The sequence below is a fragment of the Centrocercus urophasianus genome, unplaced genomic scaffold (genome assembly GCF_019232065.1).
Source record: "Centrocercus urophasianus isolate 14NV4802_14NV808 unplaced genomic scaffold, USGS_Curo_1.0 seq_21, whole genome shotgun sequence".
Taxonomy (NCBI): Eukaryota; Metazoa; Chordata; class Aves; order Galliformes; family Phasianidae; genus Centrocercus; species Centrocercus urophasianus.
The window spans coordinates 9751121-9769812 of NW_024884767.1; the positions used below are offsets into that span (position 1 = coordinate 9751121).

General features: G+C 38.3%; 1 protein-coding gene across 3 annotated transcripts in view; it reads left to right on the forward strand.

The window, feature by feature from the left end:
• Nucleotides 1-18203, forward strand: part of FKTN (fukutin) — a 19104-nt gene extending 901 nt beyond the window's left edge. Inside the window, exons 2-11 of one of the 3 annotated variants that reach the window (XR_006169603.1) lie at nt 17-76; nt 4382-4585; nt 6090-6367; nt 7656-7788; nt 8898-9027; nt 10121-10254; nt 12218-12345; nt 14954-15126; nt 15215-15291; nt 15741-15827. Coding sequence is in view for 1 of the 3 variants with exons in the window: in XM_042823018.1 (XP_042678952.1) it covers nt 17-76; nt 4382-4585; nt 6090-6367; nt 7656-7788; nt 8898-9027; nt 10121-10254; nt 12218-12345; nt 15741-15954 (1281 nt within the window). In the remaining 2 variants the exon portion in view is untranslated. Of the gene's footprint in view, nt 1-16; nt 77-4381; nt 4586-6089; nt 6368-7655; nt 7789-8897; nt 9028-10120; nt 10255-12217; nt 12346-14953; nt 15127-15214; nt 15292-15740 lie in introns of all 3 variants that reach the window. The other 2 variants (XR_006169604.1, XM_042823018.1) reach the window with 2 other exon arrangements.
• Nucleotides 18204-18692: the final 489 nt, after the last annotated feature.

Sequence of the window (18692 nt, forward strand, 5' to 3'; positions counted from 1 at the left end):
TTTTTTTTTTAAATAGAATGGAGCAGTTTTTTCAAAAGCCAGAGGAGGCCAGTCCGGCCAAGACAACACTAGATGGGTACGTACGTCACTGGCTGCATGGTTCCATTGCGGTTCTCAGAGAACTTGCACAGAATTGCACGTGCAAAGCCTAGAGCCCTTGCCTCTTCACTGGGGGTGCTTTAGTGTTAAGAACTGAAAGATGCTTCTTACACTGAGTGAGGTGGTTACATGTTTCAAAACTGTTCACTGCGGAGTTGAGACAGAGTTGCAGCCTAACAGCTGTTCCCTGTGCAGTCCTTTGCTGCATTTCTCTCTTAGAATCAAGTCTCCTGACTGAAGTTTTGATCTAGGCTTTCATGTGCTTTCAGACAAAGTATTGAGAAGATTGGCCTTTTGGTCTGTAGCTTGTTTGATAGTATCATGATAGAAGAGTCAGCAGGTCACAGGGTAGTACTTCTTTCTTGCTGCATGCATTTAGCCAGCTGCTAAGTGGTCCTTGTTACGTGGTTATGATGGATCATAAAGCTCTTCACAAGCAGGAAAATTATGCATTTCAGCATTTGCTACTTGCTGCATTCCAGCATTCAGGACAAGTGTTAAGAGTGCCCTTACATACTCAAAATTGCATGCTTTAGTTTATGTTTTACTGAAGATGTGCTGGATTCGTTGCAGCTAGAACATCACACTGGTCCTGGGAAAGGAAAAGTCAGTTGAATACAAATTTGTATGTGGTGTACCTAAGTACAGATACTCAGGTACTTGTAGTTAGTATTTATTTAGAGAAGTCTTTCACTGACAGATCTCCTCCTGCAAGAACAGCAAAGGTGATTAAGGAGAAGCTGTGCTGGGAGCTGATTGCCCTTTGCTTTGGATGCAGTATGATGATAATAATGCTGCTAGTTAGCAAAATAGCCATTTAAGTGCCTTGTTTCTGCTGAGCAGAACGAATGGTGTTTGTATTAAGAACCGTACTTGGAAAAAATCCAAACCAGCTGTTCTGTGGACTGCTTGCTGGCACAAAGGCTCTTGCAATTCTTGGAGCTGGCATCCTCTTTGGAACCACTAATGTGGCGTTAGGTGATAAAGTCACAGTGGAGCTTCCATCCTGCCATTCTGTAGGCAGAATTCTCTTTAGCTCTAACTTGATCTAACAGGGTTATCTGTAATTGAGCAGAATGGTCCATGGTCCCATTTTTTTACTTTAGAGCTCCTTCCTTTTGAGTCCCTGCGTGATGAGTCCAAACTACTCTATGTGAATGAGTTTCTGCTTGATACTATGATCATTTCTTCCTGCTGATTTAAGTTCCAAGTAGAAACACCTGTTTTCCTGGAAAAGTAACAAGAAAAAAAAGTAGACATCTTTGTACAGATTAGTTTCCTGTTCATCAGTCTGATCTGCTTGTTGTAATTACAGAAATAAGGCTAGCATATTGCTTACCTTTTGGCTGAGTATAGTGGAAATCACTAAAGGTGTGGGCTTGCCTCTGCTTGTAAAGCACATGTAGTGTGCTGCTCTCCCGATTATATCTGTTGATCCATGTTCTGCCTTCACTCATGTTTTTTCACTTCTCTGAAGTCAGAATCCTGTACCAGTATTGGAAGTTGGAAAATGAAGTCCGTTTGGATGGACTCAGCAATTTCATTGTAAGAGTATGAGAGCTTGAGTTGGAAGACCAGGGTCATTTTGGTGGACTAGTAGCTTGGACAGCAGGCCTTTTTGTTTTTCCTTTTTGTGCCTCATCTAGAAACCTTGAGATATAACAGGCATAAAGCCTAGCAGTGCTGTTATAAACATTTTTTTTTCCTTATTTGAACTGTGTTTTCAATCGTGAAATTTAATTCTTGCAGTTAAACATCTCAGCTACAATTTTAATAGCAGTTGCAGTTGTTACTGGTGTAAATTGTCCCTGTGCTATGGACATTTAAATGTACTTGATCAGAATTCTCCTCTGAGTCAAGTTAGTAAGTCCTCTCCCCACGCACAGGGCATTCTTGGTACATATTTTACTCTTCAGGCAGTGTGAACACAGCTGAATGCCCTGTGTTCTTCCTGCCTTCTTGCCAAATCACGCTTTGTGCACCAAAGGTGCATCAAGGATAGTTAGTGTTACTGATAGACAGTGGGCAGCGTTCTTTCTTATTAGTGGTGTAAATGACAGCAGGTGCTCAACACTGTTCTAAAATTTATCTTCTATTTCCACAATTCCTAGTAGTGTTAAAGTAAATCATAGCTGACTTTGTCTCTCAGGAAAAATCATGGAATAAAGAACTTCATTTCCTGAGGATGTTTTGTGTTTAGAGTAAGTTTATTCTCTCCACTTACTGGCAGACTAAGCTAAGACCGTCACAGTGATTGATTTGTAATTGTGTACAAAGATTTAAGCTTTCAGGATTCATACAAGTCTTGATTTTTTATTTTATTTTTTATTTCTTGTTACTTGCTAAAGCCCTTCCTGTTTTAGATTTAGAGTGACTGCACTATGCAGTCTGTGTTTGCATGAAACTTTACTGTTTGAGAGCATTCCATGAAGGATTAGTACTATACTTATGAGCTGAAAATGTGATTGTCTGGGTCTTTTTAATGATTCTGTAAGGACTGTAAAGTTTCCTTCTTTCTCTCATTTGCCATTCTTTGTTATGGTTGCTGGGTGGTTGCCTTTTTTTTCCAACAGGTTTAGCCTCCTTCTTTCCAGCAGAGGTCACTGTTGAACCTAAGGTGTTAAGCATAAACTCAATTGAAAATGGTGAGATAGGAGAGATCTGTTCTGTCTGTGTGGAAAATCTGCCGCAACTATTTGTTGCAATAAAGTCCAGGCAACCTGTGTGTACTTGCTTTCAAGTATTTACCGTGTGATCATTCTGTTAGATCCACAGAAGCAGATGCAAGTTCAGCACTTTCTGCAGAGTTGAGCCAACTAGATCTGGTTGCTTCAGCCTTTTGCCAGCTAAGCTTTCAATAGCTCTAAGAATAGAAATATTGCAACCTTTCTGGGCATCTGATCATATACTGGGAAAAAATTCTGCTAACATCTGATTGCATTTTCCTGTTTTCTAACCATGTGCCTGTCAACCTGCAAGAGTGCACCTCTGAGAAAAACTTGGCTTCATCCTCCCTGTACCTCCTAGTTGTGCTGGTATTAAAGGCAGAACTAGATCTCCAGGTTGTGTCTTCCTAATTCCAGTCTTTGGCACTCTGTAGACTGCCCTTGTTTTAACCTAGAACACTTAGGTACTTTTCTGCAGTTTCTCATGTTCGGTTGCCCCAGCCTTTCCTATTAGGTGAATCTCACCCATGCCACATGCCAGGCTTTGCCTTTGCCCAGATTGTCCTTGTTATGCTTCCTGTCACCATCAGTATGAGTCACTGGATCTTTTCTTGGTCTCTGTGAATGGCAGTCCTGCCCTCCAGCATACTGAATGATCTTCTAGTTCAGTGTAGTCTACCAGATTTCTGAGAATGCACTCCTTGCTATTGTAGAGATTATTAATAAAGTTACAAAGCAGTGTTGACTAGGACTGAACCCTGCTGAGATGCCAGTAGTAACCAGCGCTTGGTAGGACATGGTACCAGGCCTGTGCCTGCTGGTCAGCTGGTTCTCCATGCAGCTTCTGTTGTACTTACCCGGTACATATCTCTCCACTTGAGGTTCAGGGATACTGTGTGGGAGTAGGTCAACAGACTTGCTAAAATCAGAATGTGAACAGCATCCATTGCTCTCCCCTTGCTCACAGAGCTAATTGTTTCTTCCACGGCAGCTGAGGTCATTAGGTGCAGTTTGCACTTGGCTGACTTTCGCAGTCACACTTTTGACATCTGTATGCTTACATGTAACGTTACAGGGGCTTTTGCTGCAGAAGCTTTTTGGGGATTGAGATAAAACTGACCAGAGTTCCCCAGAGCCTTCTTTCTGGAGTTGGTATGGAATTTAGCTCTTTCTAGACTCGAAATGTGTCAGAGGAATCTCAGAAGGACATCAGCCAGTTCCCTCAGCGCCCGTATGTTCCATCTACATCTGTCATCTGTTAGTTTACTTAAGCGCTTTCCAACTTGATCTGGAACTGGAAAAAGTCCAGAGCTTAATTTAGAGGCTATTCTAGATTACAGCACTCTGAAGCGCTTTAATTTCTGGAAATTTTTAAGTGAATATGAAAGATTTTTCCTCTAGTCTTAGAGATAGGGAGTGCTTGAGAGCAGGCTGCTCATCTGAAAGAAGAAATTTCAATTTCTGCAATTGTTTATGGAAGTAAAGGCACACTCAGATAAGATAAGGCACATTGGGAGATAAGATTTCCTTTTATCAGTTGGTCAAGAGTTAATGTACTGATTCATATACACTTACAAATGATGTTTCTAATTCTAGTTTTCTCCTCTGTTGAACAGCATGTGGTTAGGAAGTTCCTAGGCTTAATATCCAGTCACAATATACCAGTGTATTTGATTGATCCTTTAATTCTGGGACTTATTGATAAAGACATTGAACAGATCAGAAGTTCTTCTGATGGTCCTAGTCCAGAATGCAAGTACTTCTGTGCTCCAAGAGACTTCACTACATTTGCACTACTGGACAAAGCGTGGAAACATGAAGTGAGTTTCTTTTCTTCAGTTCACATAGTGTATTTTGATGCATTTAACTGTTCTAGGATTTTATGTCATCATGCTTCCATGTTTGCTTTAAGGACACAGAATTTGCTGTAAATCTCCAAAGAATGATGGTAGATGAAACTCTTTTAAATTAAAAGGTATTCACGTACTAGCCTTTGAAGTTTTAGAAACACATGAATTGTTGAAAGAGAATGGTAACCCTGGCTTTGAAGAAAGTCACACAGTTGATTTGAAAATAGGTATTGAGAGCCTATTGAGATAACAGAAGGTTCTTAAGAGGCTATCTGCAGTATTTGGAAGCAATTGTATTAAGGTGGCATCCCCCAAAAAGAAAAAGAGATTGATATTTTGAAATGGAAGGGGAAATCTTTAAGCCTGTTATGCAGATAGAGCCATAATAAATGTTGAATCTGGAGATCTGTTGATAAAATGCAAGTATTAATGTGACAGGGCTGGAAAGATTATGATAATCTGCTCATTTACATTTATTTTAGTACATCTGTGTATTCACACCATTTTGTTTTGTCACCTAGTATAGTAGCACCTGGTGCTTTTCTTCAGTAGCATGAGATTTTTAAGTGGATGCATTTAAAAGTGGAGATATAGTAGGGAATGAAGTGCAAAATTAAATCCAAGATAATTTCCTCAGCTGTGGCATCTGGAAATACATAAGGGGTTAAATTATACAAACTACAGATGCCAGTGATAAACAGCTTTTTTCTTTTCCTTTTTTCATTCATGTCCCTCTCCACAACGCCATCAAGAAATATTAAAATGATCTGTAGCCATTTTACTGAAGCAGTCCTAAACAAGCAAACAGTGCTGATGCTCCATAGCTGATCAGACAATGGTTTTACTATTGTAAAGAAATTAAAGGAACTGAGAATAAGATCGTGTAGCAGAACAGTAATAGAACTCCATCTCCACATTCCTTTGTAGCTTATTTTTGCTATTTGTATAATCCAGAGGAGTAACTGAAAGGGTTGTCAGGTGCTGATTGATTAGTTCTTACCAGGCAGAACTGGAGGAAATAGGAACGTCAGTGGCTTAACATTAATATATTTAAAATTTTAAAATCTGTTGATAACTGTGTGAGTGCCTTTATTGCAGTAATGAAAATGGCTTTTAATTGTGGTAAAGATCATGGATTACACTTCCTATTTTTTATGTATTTATGTAGAGTTTCAACAAAGAGTTTTTTTGTTGATGCTACAAAATGCACAATGTAGTGGCTGGGAAAAGACAGTGTTCAATGTGTTGTTTTATTGACAATTTGCTGGTCAAAATTTAAGAAAAGGAAATACAGCAGTTGTTTATGGCTCCTAATCTTTAGGTTGTAACAAATTGTTGAGTGATTGATGCTTAAATCTGATTAGAAAATGAAAAATGGGAATAATGTCAGTTAATAAGATTAGCATTCAGTTTTGGTTTCTCTTCTGTTTAGCCTCTCTCCCTCTTTCTGCCTTTCTGTCTCTCCCATTTTTAGGTGGGACTTTTTAGAACTGCTGAGAAGATGGGGTTCCAGTGGCTAAAGGTTCTAAACAAGGACCCTCGCTTGGATGGGATGGATGACCTGTCTGGCACTGAAATTCCCTTGCACTACATTTTTAAACTGGCGTCTCATGCCATTCACCTGGTGGTGTTCTATGAGAGGAGTGGTAATTTCCTCTGGCATGGCCCCCTAAGGCTCAAGCAACATATGGACAGAAAATTTGTGTCTTTCCGGAAGCTCCACTTTGGTCGCTACCCTGGAGCATATGAAAGGTGAGTTCACAACAAAGGGGGCTGTAGCATCATTTCCAAAATAATTTCTTTCTCTTGTATATTAAGTCGGCCTTTTCTATAAATTTTAAAATGAATCATGAATATTTTAGCTCTCGGAGTGCCTGAAAGGTAAACTTATGAAGGTAAATCCAATACTGGTTATTGAAAACAAGAGTTTCTCATCATTTGTAAATGAGAAATGAGAGAGGTAAAGCTAAGTGGCAGGAGATACAGTAATAACAGGTGCGTATTTGGTGTTCTTCCTGCAGTCACGTGCATCCAAAATTTTTAATGCAGATATAGGACATAGTTGAAAATGGGAGGCAACACAAATTTCCATAGTAATAATGTAATAAATGACCGGTATTAAAGAATGTGAATAAAGAGAAGTGACATTTGTATCATGCAGAAAAGCAGCAACAAATACTTTGTAATCTAGATTTATAAAGTGCTGCTCCAACTCCTTATTTGCACAAATGTTTGAAATTATTTGTCCCTAGTCTTATGCTTAAACTTTGCATCCCACTGGTGAAGTTACTGTAAATATCTGCCTTTTGTTAAAGCACTTTCAATAGCAACTTTTCAATTTTCAATCGTTTCAGAAAATACAGATGGTGGCAAATCTTGTCACTGTTTTCAAAGCCTAGCACGTACCGCTATGCTTTGAGAGCAGTATTCTTGTATGGCATGTGTTTATGTCATGCTAAAACAGCCGGACATTTCACAGGTCAAAATAAATCTATTTATGGTTTTTTCCTTAAAGCTGAGACTACTTTTTCTTCCTTTTAAAACACAGAAGCTATATGGACTGTGTTCCTAAACATTTAAAAATGACTGTGCATGATGTTAAATACCTCTTTTCACTCATTGTGAAGACTTAATGGCTTCTAAACTTCAAAGGCAAACAGCCTCTGTGGACAGGTTGAAATTTGATTCTAAAAGTCTATCTCGTATTTGGACAACCAAATAACCTGAATTTTCAATGCATTGAGCAGCAGGTCTGAACAAATTTAGTGTAAGTTATGAAAGTTATAAAGGAAATGCTAATCTGAAAAGGTAAGTATGGGCTTACAGGCACAGAATTTCTTTTTAAATGAAATTTGGAAGGTTATGAGGATGTATTGAAGCTTTTGTTCCTCTTCTTTCTTAATTCGTTTTGAATAAGTTTGGACAGAGGAGTCACTGAGAGGGGTGTGTTTTAAGATTTTGAGCAGTGCTAGAGGACAAAATGGCTTGTAGTTTGTAAAGGAATTGAGTCAAGTAACCTATTATCTTTCTTTCCGTGCAGGCCTGAACTTCTGCTTGTTTCTATTGATGACTTAAAAGTTCAAATTCCAAAAAATCCATCCAGTTTTCTAGAAGAGATGTCACACTCTAGATTTCTTGAATGTAGGTACAGAGAAGCTCGGGCTTTCTTTCAGGTTAGTGGTAATCAAGTAGTGTCTCTGAGATATAATGCACATTTTCACCAGTTGACCCAAACCTACAAACAGTTCATCACTTTTCTATTTAAATGCAACCTTTCAAGTGCATAAAGCTAACCCATAGGATCTGGGACTCAACGTAATTCAGTAAATGGTAATAGACAAAAACTTTAGAATCACAGAATCTTCAGTCTTTCTTTTTGACTTGTGTGGTTTTTTTCCCCTTTTTTGAAGGGGTAACGAACCTGTCCACAGTTTTCTCATAATCTCACTGTTAAACGGATTTAATGAGATCTTTTGCATCTTTGTAGTCTAAAATGTTACTTATGCATTTCTCAAAGTTCTGAACAATCCTTACTTTTACATTCATTTGAGCAACGTATTGCAATATTGTGTTCCTAGTTCTGATTTCAGATTCTCTGAAGCCTCCAGGCAGTAATTGCCACAGGTAGAGAAAGTGTGCTTGGGAAAGCATATTGAACTTCAATACTGAAATAAGCAGCTGGCTTCTATATTGAAACCTATCGAGGTGCTTGTCACCCAGGAGCTCCTAGTAACATCAGTTCTGAAGTTGAGTGGTCAGTGCATTGATTACATGTTTGATTTGGCAATGTTTGCCCAGACTGCCTCCATGGTTTTGGCTTTTCTTTTCAAGTTTTTCGTTCGCGTTGCTGCAGTTATGTAGCAGAAGTTCTGAACATCCAGTTGTAACACTTGGTGGCGCCAAATAAACCTGTAATATGCTCAAATGTAACTGCATCCCTGCTTTCCCCTAGGCTGTGGGTATTGGCTTCTCTGTGAGCAGAGTTAGGAGTTGTGTGTGTTGTTACCACTATCTTTGTCTAATATATGTAGTCTTATTCTGTTTTACTGTGACTTTACATTACAGTACTTTGGAAAAGACAAATATTGACATTTCAGAGTTGAAATCTGACCTGCGATTCCAGTTCCAGCATGTTCTCAAACTGAACATGCACACACTGTATGTGTGAGAAAACATAATGCCCAGATATTAAATAAATTTTCAGAGGTCATTTTTTTCCTAAGATGCAGAAAAATGGATGGAGAAATTTGCTCTCTCATAGCAGCTTACTTTTGCTTTCCAGGTGTATCCTGATGATGCCTCTGTTGATGCAGTGGAATTCAGAAAAAGAGCAAAATCCTTGCTGCATTTAGCTGCCCTGACACTGAATAACTTGGGAGTAAAGTTCTGGCTGAGCAGTGGAACGTGCCTTGGTAAAACATATTTAATTTATCTGAAATCTTAAACATTTTATCCTCTGCTGCATTTGTGATGTCACCTGAGGTTAGCAGCTGGAAGGTGGTTATCTGTGAAGTGTGAAGCAGATGTTCTGTTTTAGCTTTATTAAAATAAGGCCTTTTTCTCTTAACCTAATTTCCTGATTTCTCTTGAGAAACTTGTGCCTTGGAGATTGTGAGTGTATTCCAAGTAAAGCATTAAGGATTGCCAGCAGTTTCTGTGTTTCTCTGCCTGGAAAGTAATTATAAGTTCTCTAAGTTGTCTGGCTTACAATTTGTTAAGTGCTGGTTGGAAGATACAATGATCATATTTTTCTGATGTTCTTATAGGCTGTCACCTGATTTTCTTCCCATGTTTATGACTGAGCTTTTATTTGATAAAATAAATTTGATATCTATTTATATATTTGTAAACATAGGTCTTTTAATAAAAAACCTATTAGAATAGGCACTGCAAGCTTTTAATTCTGTTGAAAGTTGAAAGAAGTATCTTTCCTTTCCTTACTGAAATAGGATCTGAAATAGGTTGTGTCACATATGAGCAAGTCACCCTTACATTTTTTGGCCTAGAGAATATAATTTTCTGAATGAACAGTTACTGAAACTGCATTAATAAAACAAACTAAAGAATGTCTCAGTTCTTGTCTTAGTGTTCTGTGGTAGTGCTCCAAATCTATTTAAAGTAATTGTTGAAAATTATAAGCATGGCTACAGCCCTGCAGCTGTTCATTTCTTGTTAGATTTGGACCCAGATAAAGAATATACGTTCCTGAAGACATTTAGAATAGGAAGCTGAAGATATTTTCATTTTAGGAGTTAGTACTTTTTCATTCCTGGCTTCATAGAGAAAGGAGGTGGCTATAAGTGCTACTGTTAGTCCTTCTGTTTTCTTCAGTGTGATTCATTTGTTACCAGAGAAAGCAGGAGTCTTATTTATGACCTCATTTGAGGATTTCGGGCTGGTTACCCTTCGATAGGTCATTTTTGTACTGCCTTTGTTTTGTGATATGTTTCTCATGCTCCAAAGTTATCTAATTCTTTTTTTTTTATTCTTTTTTCCACTTCTCAGGATGGTATAGACAGTGCAGTGTCATTCCTTACAGCAAAGATGTGGACCTGGGGATCTTTATAAGGGACTACAAAGCTGATATCATCCCAGCCTTTCAGAAAGCAGGATTACCTTTAAAGCACAAATTTGGCAAGGTACACAGATAAGGAAGAATTCACTTAATATGTCTTTTTGTAGGTTAGTAAGTTTGAGTACTGCTACAGTTCTTTTATGTAGAGATGGATATCTGAAATCTCCTGCAGTCTAATGTTTTACCTAAACATGTAGACTTTCTGATTTTTCATGTTCTCTGGGACACTGTGTGAGAAGACAGCATTCTTACTTCATTCTGGCTTCAATCTTGATTGGGGAGTCTGAATTTTACACAGAAGAAATTTTATAAAATTCTAGAGGGGTCTAATTTTTCTGAGTGCTGCTGGAGAAACCTGAGATAGAATTTGATATTGGATATGTCTGATTCTAAGAGTGGATTGGTAACAGCTCTGAGATTATCTGCGTCTTGAGTGCAAAGATAGCAGAAAGTAAAGGATTGCTTGAGGTAGGTACTGGGCTAGTCCATTATCAGCTTATGTGGACACTTACTATCTTTTTCTGGAGTGTAAGCTGCAGAGTGGAATGTAAAGGTAGAAGACAAACAAAAGCACAGGGATGTGAGGGTTTAGCCACAATTAAAGGTATCATTGCTGGTGCTAGTGAGCATTTTATTGTCAAAGACGGTGTTATTGTAGGTGTTAAATGAAAAGACTTACTAATCACTTGCTTATTCACTGATATTACTCTGCTCTTTTATGTGAGCCTTTTTAGCAAATGGCATTCTCAGGTGGTGGCAGTTTCTGTATGGATTGCAGTAGGCTGTTGTGTGACCTGTGTGAGGGTAGCTGGGAGCCTTAAGCAAGCCATTTTCTATTCCCGATGCAGAGCACATGCAGCTGTAAAAATTAATTTGTTGTGGTGTTAAGTGGACAGTACTGCTAGAGCTAACTTGAGTTTTGTGTGGCAAACCATATTGGTTTGTGCCGCAGTACAGTTAATTTTACTCTTAGTATCTGGTATGGTGCTACGTTTTGGATTTGCAACCAAGACAGTGTTAAGGACATCCCAGTGTTTTTATCTGTTGCTCATCTGCGCTTCTACAGCATCAAGCCCTTTCTGTTTATCATGCTCCCTTCTAGCATGGTGTTATTACGCAAAAATTGGAAGAGGACAGAGGCAAATGCAGATAAACTGATCAAAGGGATATTCCATAAAGAAAGCTGGGATAATGAAGGAAGAAGGGAAGAGTATTTGGAATTATGGCATCTGTCTTCTCAAGTATCTGTTATGCATAAGAAAGCTATGATTACCTGGAATTTCCAGAACATCTGGCTGCCAATGGGAAGTAACAAACTAGTCCCTTATTTTGATGTGCCTGTGTGTGCAGCTTCTACTTTACCAGTTACTGTCCTTATCTTGACCACAAGTTTTCTTGCTTTTCTTTTCACTCATCTTTTCCTGCTCCATTGTTCTCCTGGAAGTGAGAAGGAAAGTGAGTGAGTAGCTGTGCAGCGCTTATCAGCATACTGGGGTTAACACACAACACAGGCACTTTTAAAATTCTTATCTTAAACCCATACCATAATACCTTTTCTTTTGAAGGGGCTATGTTTAGGTGCTTTCCAAAGAGAGTAGCAGACTTCATGGCAATGAAAGGTCATCATTCTCTGCTTTCGTCTGTTTTACCAAAAGCATCTAAATGGAAAATGGCTTGTTTTAGATTTCTGCCTTTCTGCACATAGCTCTTTTGTGTTCTCCTGGAAAACTGCTGGAGTTCTGGCTTACTTGCCTAGGCAGAATGACATTACAGTTGGTCATTGAATAGATAGCTCTGTGTTCACTTTGTGGCAGAAAGCAAGGAGATAGTGCCAGAGCTTTGGGGTGGTAAAGAGAAGTCAGTCTCACTGAGGTGCAGAAAGGCACCAAAAATAAAGAAATTGCTGTGGTGGTTTATTTTCTACACTTTCACTGCATTATTGAAAATAAATTTGTTCCCTGAAACCTGCTGGTGTCAGTAGCCTTGTGTTTTTATGAGTGCATATAGTCTGTATTTCTGTCTTGCAGGTAGAAGACAGTTTGGAACTCTCTTTCCAGGGAGATGATGATGTGAAACTTGATATTTTTTTCTTCTATGAAGAAGATGACTACATATGGAATGGCGGAACTCAGGCGAAGTCGGGCAAGAAATTTAAGTATGAACTGGATTTATACCTCTAATTGGAAAGAAACTGAACGAGTTAGGTTTTAGTGTTAGCGTTCTGTATTGGGTTTTTTCATTTGGCAAAGTCTTTGCCTTTTGTGGTACGTATCAGGGAGAATCAGAGGAGTTTTTTGTACTTTGAGACTACAGAAGTAAAAAGAGAACAATACCATGCCTTGCTAGAGAGGTGCTGGGCCTGTCGAATGCTAGTTCTCTTGCGAGATCTGAAACTTTGTCATGTCATGTATGAGCCAGATGATGTGCAAGGGCTAAGTTAAAGGTTTAAGATGAGAAAGAAGTCTCTTAAACCTTTTTCTGTTTTACAAACATGCTAAGTGAAAAACAAATCCTTAGGCATCTGTCTTGACAAGTGTTATGCCGGAAAGCCTCAGCTGTCCTTCCAAAGTAAACTCCATAGTTTTGGATGTTGTGGTAATGATCTGGAATACTTCACTGACTATAATGATGTGACAGCAGTGCAGATAATTATTGCAGACCTTCTTGTTGTTCAAGTTCTGAGAATGGGATTTTAAATAGAATACCACATTTCTTGCTTCATTCTTTTCAGTGCTAAAACAGCACATAAGTACAACAGCTTCTTAATCTATTCAGCTTGCTGAATAGAGGTTTTGATAATTAGATTTGTTTCTTTCCATTACCCATCTTCTCCCAGAGACACTTGTAGACTGGTTGAAAGCCTTGTTGACTTACATAGGATATCATTATCTTTCACATTTTGCCTGAACTGCATTTGCTCACTGTTAGCTAACAGGAGCTGTGCAGTGTCATCCAGACAGTGGTAGTGTGTGACTCCTTGCTGTAGATTTATTTGTTCTGAAATGATAAACAAAGATTGGGGAAGATACTTTGACAAGCAGAGTCAAAAAGTACACTTAAAAATAGACCAGGAGAAGAATTACTGGAATATTCCTGCATAGGAAATGGAATATGTTTTGTAGAATACAACAGTTTTATGGTTATCTAGAGCAAGTATAATGTCTTTTCTTCTTTTCTTTCTGTACAAGATCATGGAGGATTTTTTTTTTAATGTATTTTTCAGGCAGCTGACCAGAAATGTACTTGTGTTTCATATCTGTTTTCATTCCAGTAAAGTTGACATCCTCTTTCAAAATTGCATTTCAGTAGCAGACTTTGGGACCCTCCATTTTTCTTAGCCATCACACTTTTAAAATTTTGACTAGCTGAAGTAGAGAGGTCAATCAAAAGTGGAGTGACTGTTTGGTCATGTTAAATCCTAAATCTCACCTGCTGTTCATTTGTATCAGAAGAGAGACTGATTGCTGCTGGATCATCATAGATCTGGAAGGTGGCTCCATGCAGAGATATTTATGTTTTCAATAAATGGAGGGTAAATTTTTTTTTTTTTTTTCAAAAAAGCTAAATATTTTGCCAATGTATTTTCTACATATCTTACTAAATAAAAGTATGAAGAATGGAATTATTTCTCATTTAGTCTAGAAAATATTTTTCAGTAGCTATTTTTCTTTTTACTTCCTTGGCAAGTGGGCTTCCAAGCCATACAAATCTTGCTATGTGGTTTACATGTTTATGTATAGAAATACTCTCACAACACTGCAGAGGCAGGCAAACTCATAAATCCCCTGTAATTTTGTTTTTGAGGTAACAAGAACTGAAACTTTCTTTGTTTAGAAGATTTGTACTAGATGGTTTCATTCTTAGCACAGAATTTATCTTTACAAAAAAGTATCCCAGTAATCAAATGTATGCTGTATGCATTAATCCTTAAAATGAGCTAATTCTGTAATTGCTTAATATAGAGGCTTTTCTGTAAGCATAAAATCTTTTCTGATTCATGAGACTGAAATTGGAAGAAGGAATGGTGATTGGTGTATGTGCACAAAAGCACCCAGCCCTGGCCAAGCCACTTGTAATGCCTGAACAGTGAACAAGGATCCCAGAAGTGAATACCTCAACGAAAGTAATACTTTTCATTAGGGAATATAAGCATTTTATTTCAGAATTAGTTAAATAATTTGATGGAGTTTCTAACTGGCTTTGAATTTGCAGATTAGGTAGTTTAGTTTAAATTATCTGTTCATTTTCCTTAAAATTGGTTATTTAGAGTTCATTCTTTGGAGGATGTATTATTTCAGCTGTGTGCTGATAGCTTTTGCTTATGCATGCATGCCCACTTCAGATAGATGAATGATTTCCTGGGTAAATAGGAAGTAAATACCTTCTTGATGATTATAGACCCACTAATAAAGTTTATTTATCTTGTTTCCCCCTTGGTAGCTGGCTTTTTTTTTTCTCTTTTTAGTTCAGTTTAAAGCTAATTGTCAGTCCCTAGATATAAATTAAAAAGTGCTTGATCACTCTTTTTCACCTCCGTTTAAAGCATGAGAGCAAGGTTGTTTTATTTTCTGAAATTGTTTGCTCAGCTCTTAGATAAAACACTGGCTTTGTGCTTGGAGGAACTTGCTAGATTTTTAATTCATGCAAATGCACAAATCTTTTAACCCTTTTCTCAGAAGTGCTAACTACTTCTAATTCCAATTTTTGACCTGTGAAAAATAATGTTGAGAACACTTTTTATTTTCTTTTTTTTTCTGTGGAAGACTTAAGAAGAGGGAAGGATCCTCTGCAGGAACGGTGCATACACTTTGGTTTAACATATAGGGTTCCCATCAGATGTCATTCTGACCAAGCTGTCAATTTCCAGTAGCATCAGCTTATCTGTAGATGGGGCCTACACTGAGCCCTCTGCTGAAAAGAACAGGCAAAAAACAAGGTGGGTTTGGTATAATATATATTAATTTAAATGGGCCACGGGGGTTTCAGAAAGTGCAGAGTGGCAGCTGTATCTTAATTCTTTGCAGCTGCTCCAAGTCTGGCACTGTGTTTAAGCAGGCACTGAAGGCAAATGGAATGCTTTGTTTCATGCGATTGAAGAAAGGTAAAAACTTGTTTATAAAAAATTATACCTTTGATTTCCACGCCTGACTCACAGAAAAGTCTTTCATGCTGTATTTGAAATCTTCCTTCCCAAAAAACATGTCAAATATCTTGATATCCTTCAAACAAGGTAGCTTAATTTCAGTTTGTAAGTGGAAAGGTAGAGACAGGGGCTAATTTCTTTTACAAAGGAGAACAGCAAGGGAGTAAACAGCAGTAGAATTAGAAATGCTCCTCCTTGAGAACATGTGGCAAATGTGTAACCAGCTACTGTTGATAAAAACCCCGTCCAGTTGGTAAATGATGCATCATAGGTAGGTAACTATGAAATAAGAAAAAAATCTGCAAATGTGACTTGGCCACTCATTGCAGTTGCTTGCTTTCTGCATGGACTGACTTGCATGTGCTAAGCATGTCCTCTGCTGGTGACCATGTCCTTTTGTGGTGCAGGTATCTCTTCCCGAAGTTTACTCTGTGCTGGACTGAATTTGTAGAACTCAAGGTCCATGTACCCTGTGAGACCCTGCAGTATGTTGAAGCCAACTATGGCCCAGACTGGAAGGTTCCTGTCAAGACGTGGGACTGGAAGAACTCACCATCCAACGTGCAGTACAACGGTGTCTGGCCTGTCGATGAATGGGATGAAGTCATTCAAATCTACTGAACGTCTCTTTGCTCCCAGAAAGTGTCTGGTATCCTTGAAATTGTCAGCCTGTAATTTCCCGTCTCCCAACTGCTACTTTTGTATCTCCTCATCTGTTTCCTGAAGAGATAGTTTCCATTTTTTGCAGATAATTTTACATGTTCATTGTGAGTTGCCCACATAGTTAAAGATTAAAGGCAGATTGTGGAAACTAAGGAGAAGAAAAGCCGAAAGTAAAAGTGTACAAAATCTTTCAGTAAGTGTATGGGCAGTTGACTATAAAAGCAAAACCCATGGCCAAGCTGCTTGATCTGGGGATCATCAAAACCTTGGGACCATTCACTTCTCAAGAAAGATAGGACGGAAAATCCTTAAATTATTCTGGTTTTGTTTGTTTGTTTGTTTGTTTTCTGAGGAGCTCACATGGATTTACAATTCTTAAACATGCAATCTGTGAGTCTCATAAATGCATCTAATTTGAGATTGATGTATTGCTACAATATGTGAGGGGGTTGCCTCTTGGGATGAAATGTTTTAATTCAGAACCTGTGTGACCCCCCTGCTCTGCAAGTGTTGTGTTCTGATGTAATATTAAGTGAAGGAAGAATCAAAAGCACAATCTGCATCAGAGATCTTCCAGTAACAGTTGGTTTTTTTTTTTCAGGAACTAACTACATGTATTAACAATTGGGAATGTTAGGTGTTTATTTCTCTCTTTTTTAAAAACTTGGGGGCGTATATTGCAGGAAAGTATTTCTCATTAAAATACACCACCTGGTTTTGGTGTCCCATTGGTGTTCCCTCTGTAAGAGCTGAGCAGACTTTAAAGGATCACATCTATCACTGCTCTTTAGAAATGAGGGAATTGATACTTTTCTGTTAAACAGGGGCTCACAGAAGGTCAGTATGAATCATAGCTCTTTTCGTAAGTGTGAACAGAAGTGTGTACAAATACCGACTGCTCCATCGAATCTGCAACAGCATAATTGCAAATGAAGTGCAAGTGTATGCTAGGCTGTGACTGGGAAAGGTGCAGGCCTGACAGCTCTCATTTTTGGTCACGTTTTTGGTCAGCAAAATAAGCTCTTTTGTTTTCTGTTTTGGAGAGGGATAATAACTTTCATATGAACTTGTGCTCATATGAAATGAGCAGGATTGTTCTAGTCCTGCTGTGCAGGGAAGATGAGACCATTAGTGTTACTGGTGATATGTATGTGATACAGATCCAGGGTTACTTATGAACTAGTATCAAGGTACTAAACATTTGTCTTGTTTTCTTGCAACAGATCTAGATTCCCTCTTTTCTTGTGAAAGTAGAAGGGCTATCGTCGATCTGCAGCTCTTCCACATGGCAAGACTGAGTGTGTGGTTTGCATTCTGTTGGTGTGCAATGTTCAGCTCTGTATTCAGACACATACAGTTCTGAAGAGATGAAAAGGCCGCTGCTGTGGGGCTGTTCCAGCACTGTATCGTTCCAGGTGCACTCTGGGTCTTCCTTGCAGTTTTCATCCTGGAGCATGTGGCATACATTTCCCTGCTAGCTCTCTGTGTTCCAGAGTTCTCCTGCCACTGAGGCACTGGAGTGAATTATACAGCTTCCGACAAAAGCTTGTCATGTTGTTCTGAAGTGGTACTGTAACTTTGCCTAATTAAGAAGAACAAGATGTGAAATCCTAGTCTTGCCATTTACTTGCAAACATAAACGTTGCATCATAAGGGATAATTTCTCAGGTATATATTTTTTTGTATTTTGTTCTTTAAAATGGAAAAAGCCAACTCCTCATGATTTTAGTGCCCAGAACTCTGTTGTCACTGACTTCTGTACTAAACGGTGTACAATCAGCCTGCAAGTTTTACAACTCCCATCTTTTAAGAGTCAAAGGACAGATTCTATCAGAAAGTTGTAATCCTGTCAAATTTTTGACTTCACAGATGGAAAGAATTTGTAATGGAAAAAATGCATGTCCCTGAGAGCGGATCTCTGAAATATTTGATGATAACTGTACATAAGTTATTCAAGTTAAAATATTTTCAGAAGATACAAATAAATATTTAACACTGATTAGAAGAATGAGATTCTAATTTACTGCTCAAGTTGTGGTTTCATGCTTTATTTTGTCATCTCGGGCAACATTTCTAACACAGTCATTGTAATTACAGTGAAATATTGGAAAAGTAAAAATTTTGAGCTGTTTCTTACACAGCTTACTTACAGTTTATTTTGAACTGTTAATTTTTAATAAACTTGATGAGAATTCAGCTATGCCAAATCTGATTTGGCATTCTGATTGATCTTCTGTGTTCTAGCAATGGTGTTTTATCATTACATTATCATGCCACTTGCAATGGAATGCTCCCTGGTTTCTTCACAGTGAAAGCTCTTCACAGAGGAGCACTTCAGTTCTTCATCAGCATTTATCTATACTTGCAGCTCCTATTGCAAAGCTGTTTGTCAAAACACTGGAGTATTTAATATATTCTCCTTTTGTGTTCCCTTTCCAGTGTCCCCTTCATCAAATAGATTTTTTTTGCTTAAAAAAGAATGAAAAATAGCATCAGGTGTTGGTGCTTACCAGAACCTTGTGGACTTTGTTTTACCTACCGAAAATACTTTGTGTATTTGCCTTGCTTGTCAGCAGAGGAAGAACTTCCTCTGAGTTCAGAAGTAGAATTTGGAAAACCAGGAGCAAAACAAGTCAGCAGGCAGAGAGTAGAAAGTTGAACTGAGAAGGAGTGCTTGCACCTGTTCCACAACATTC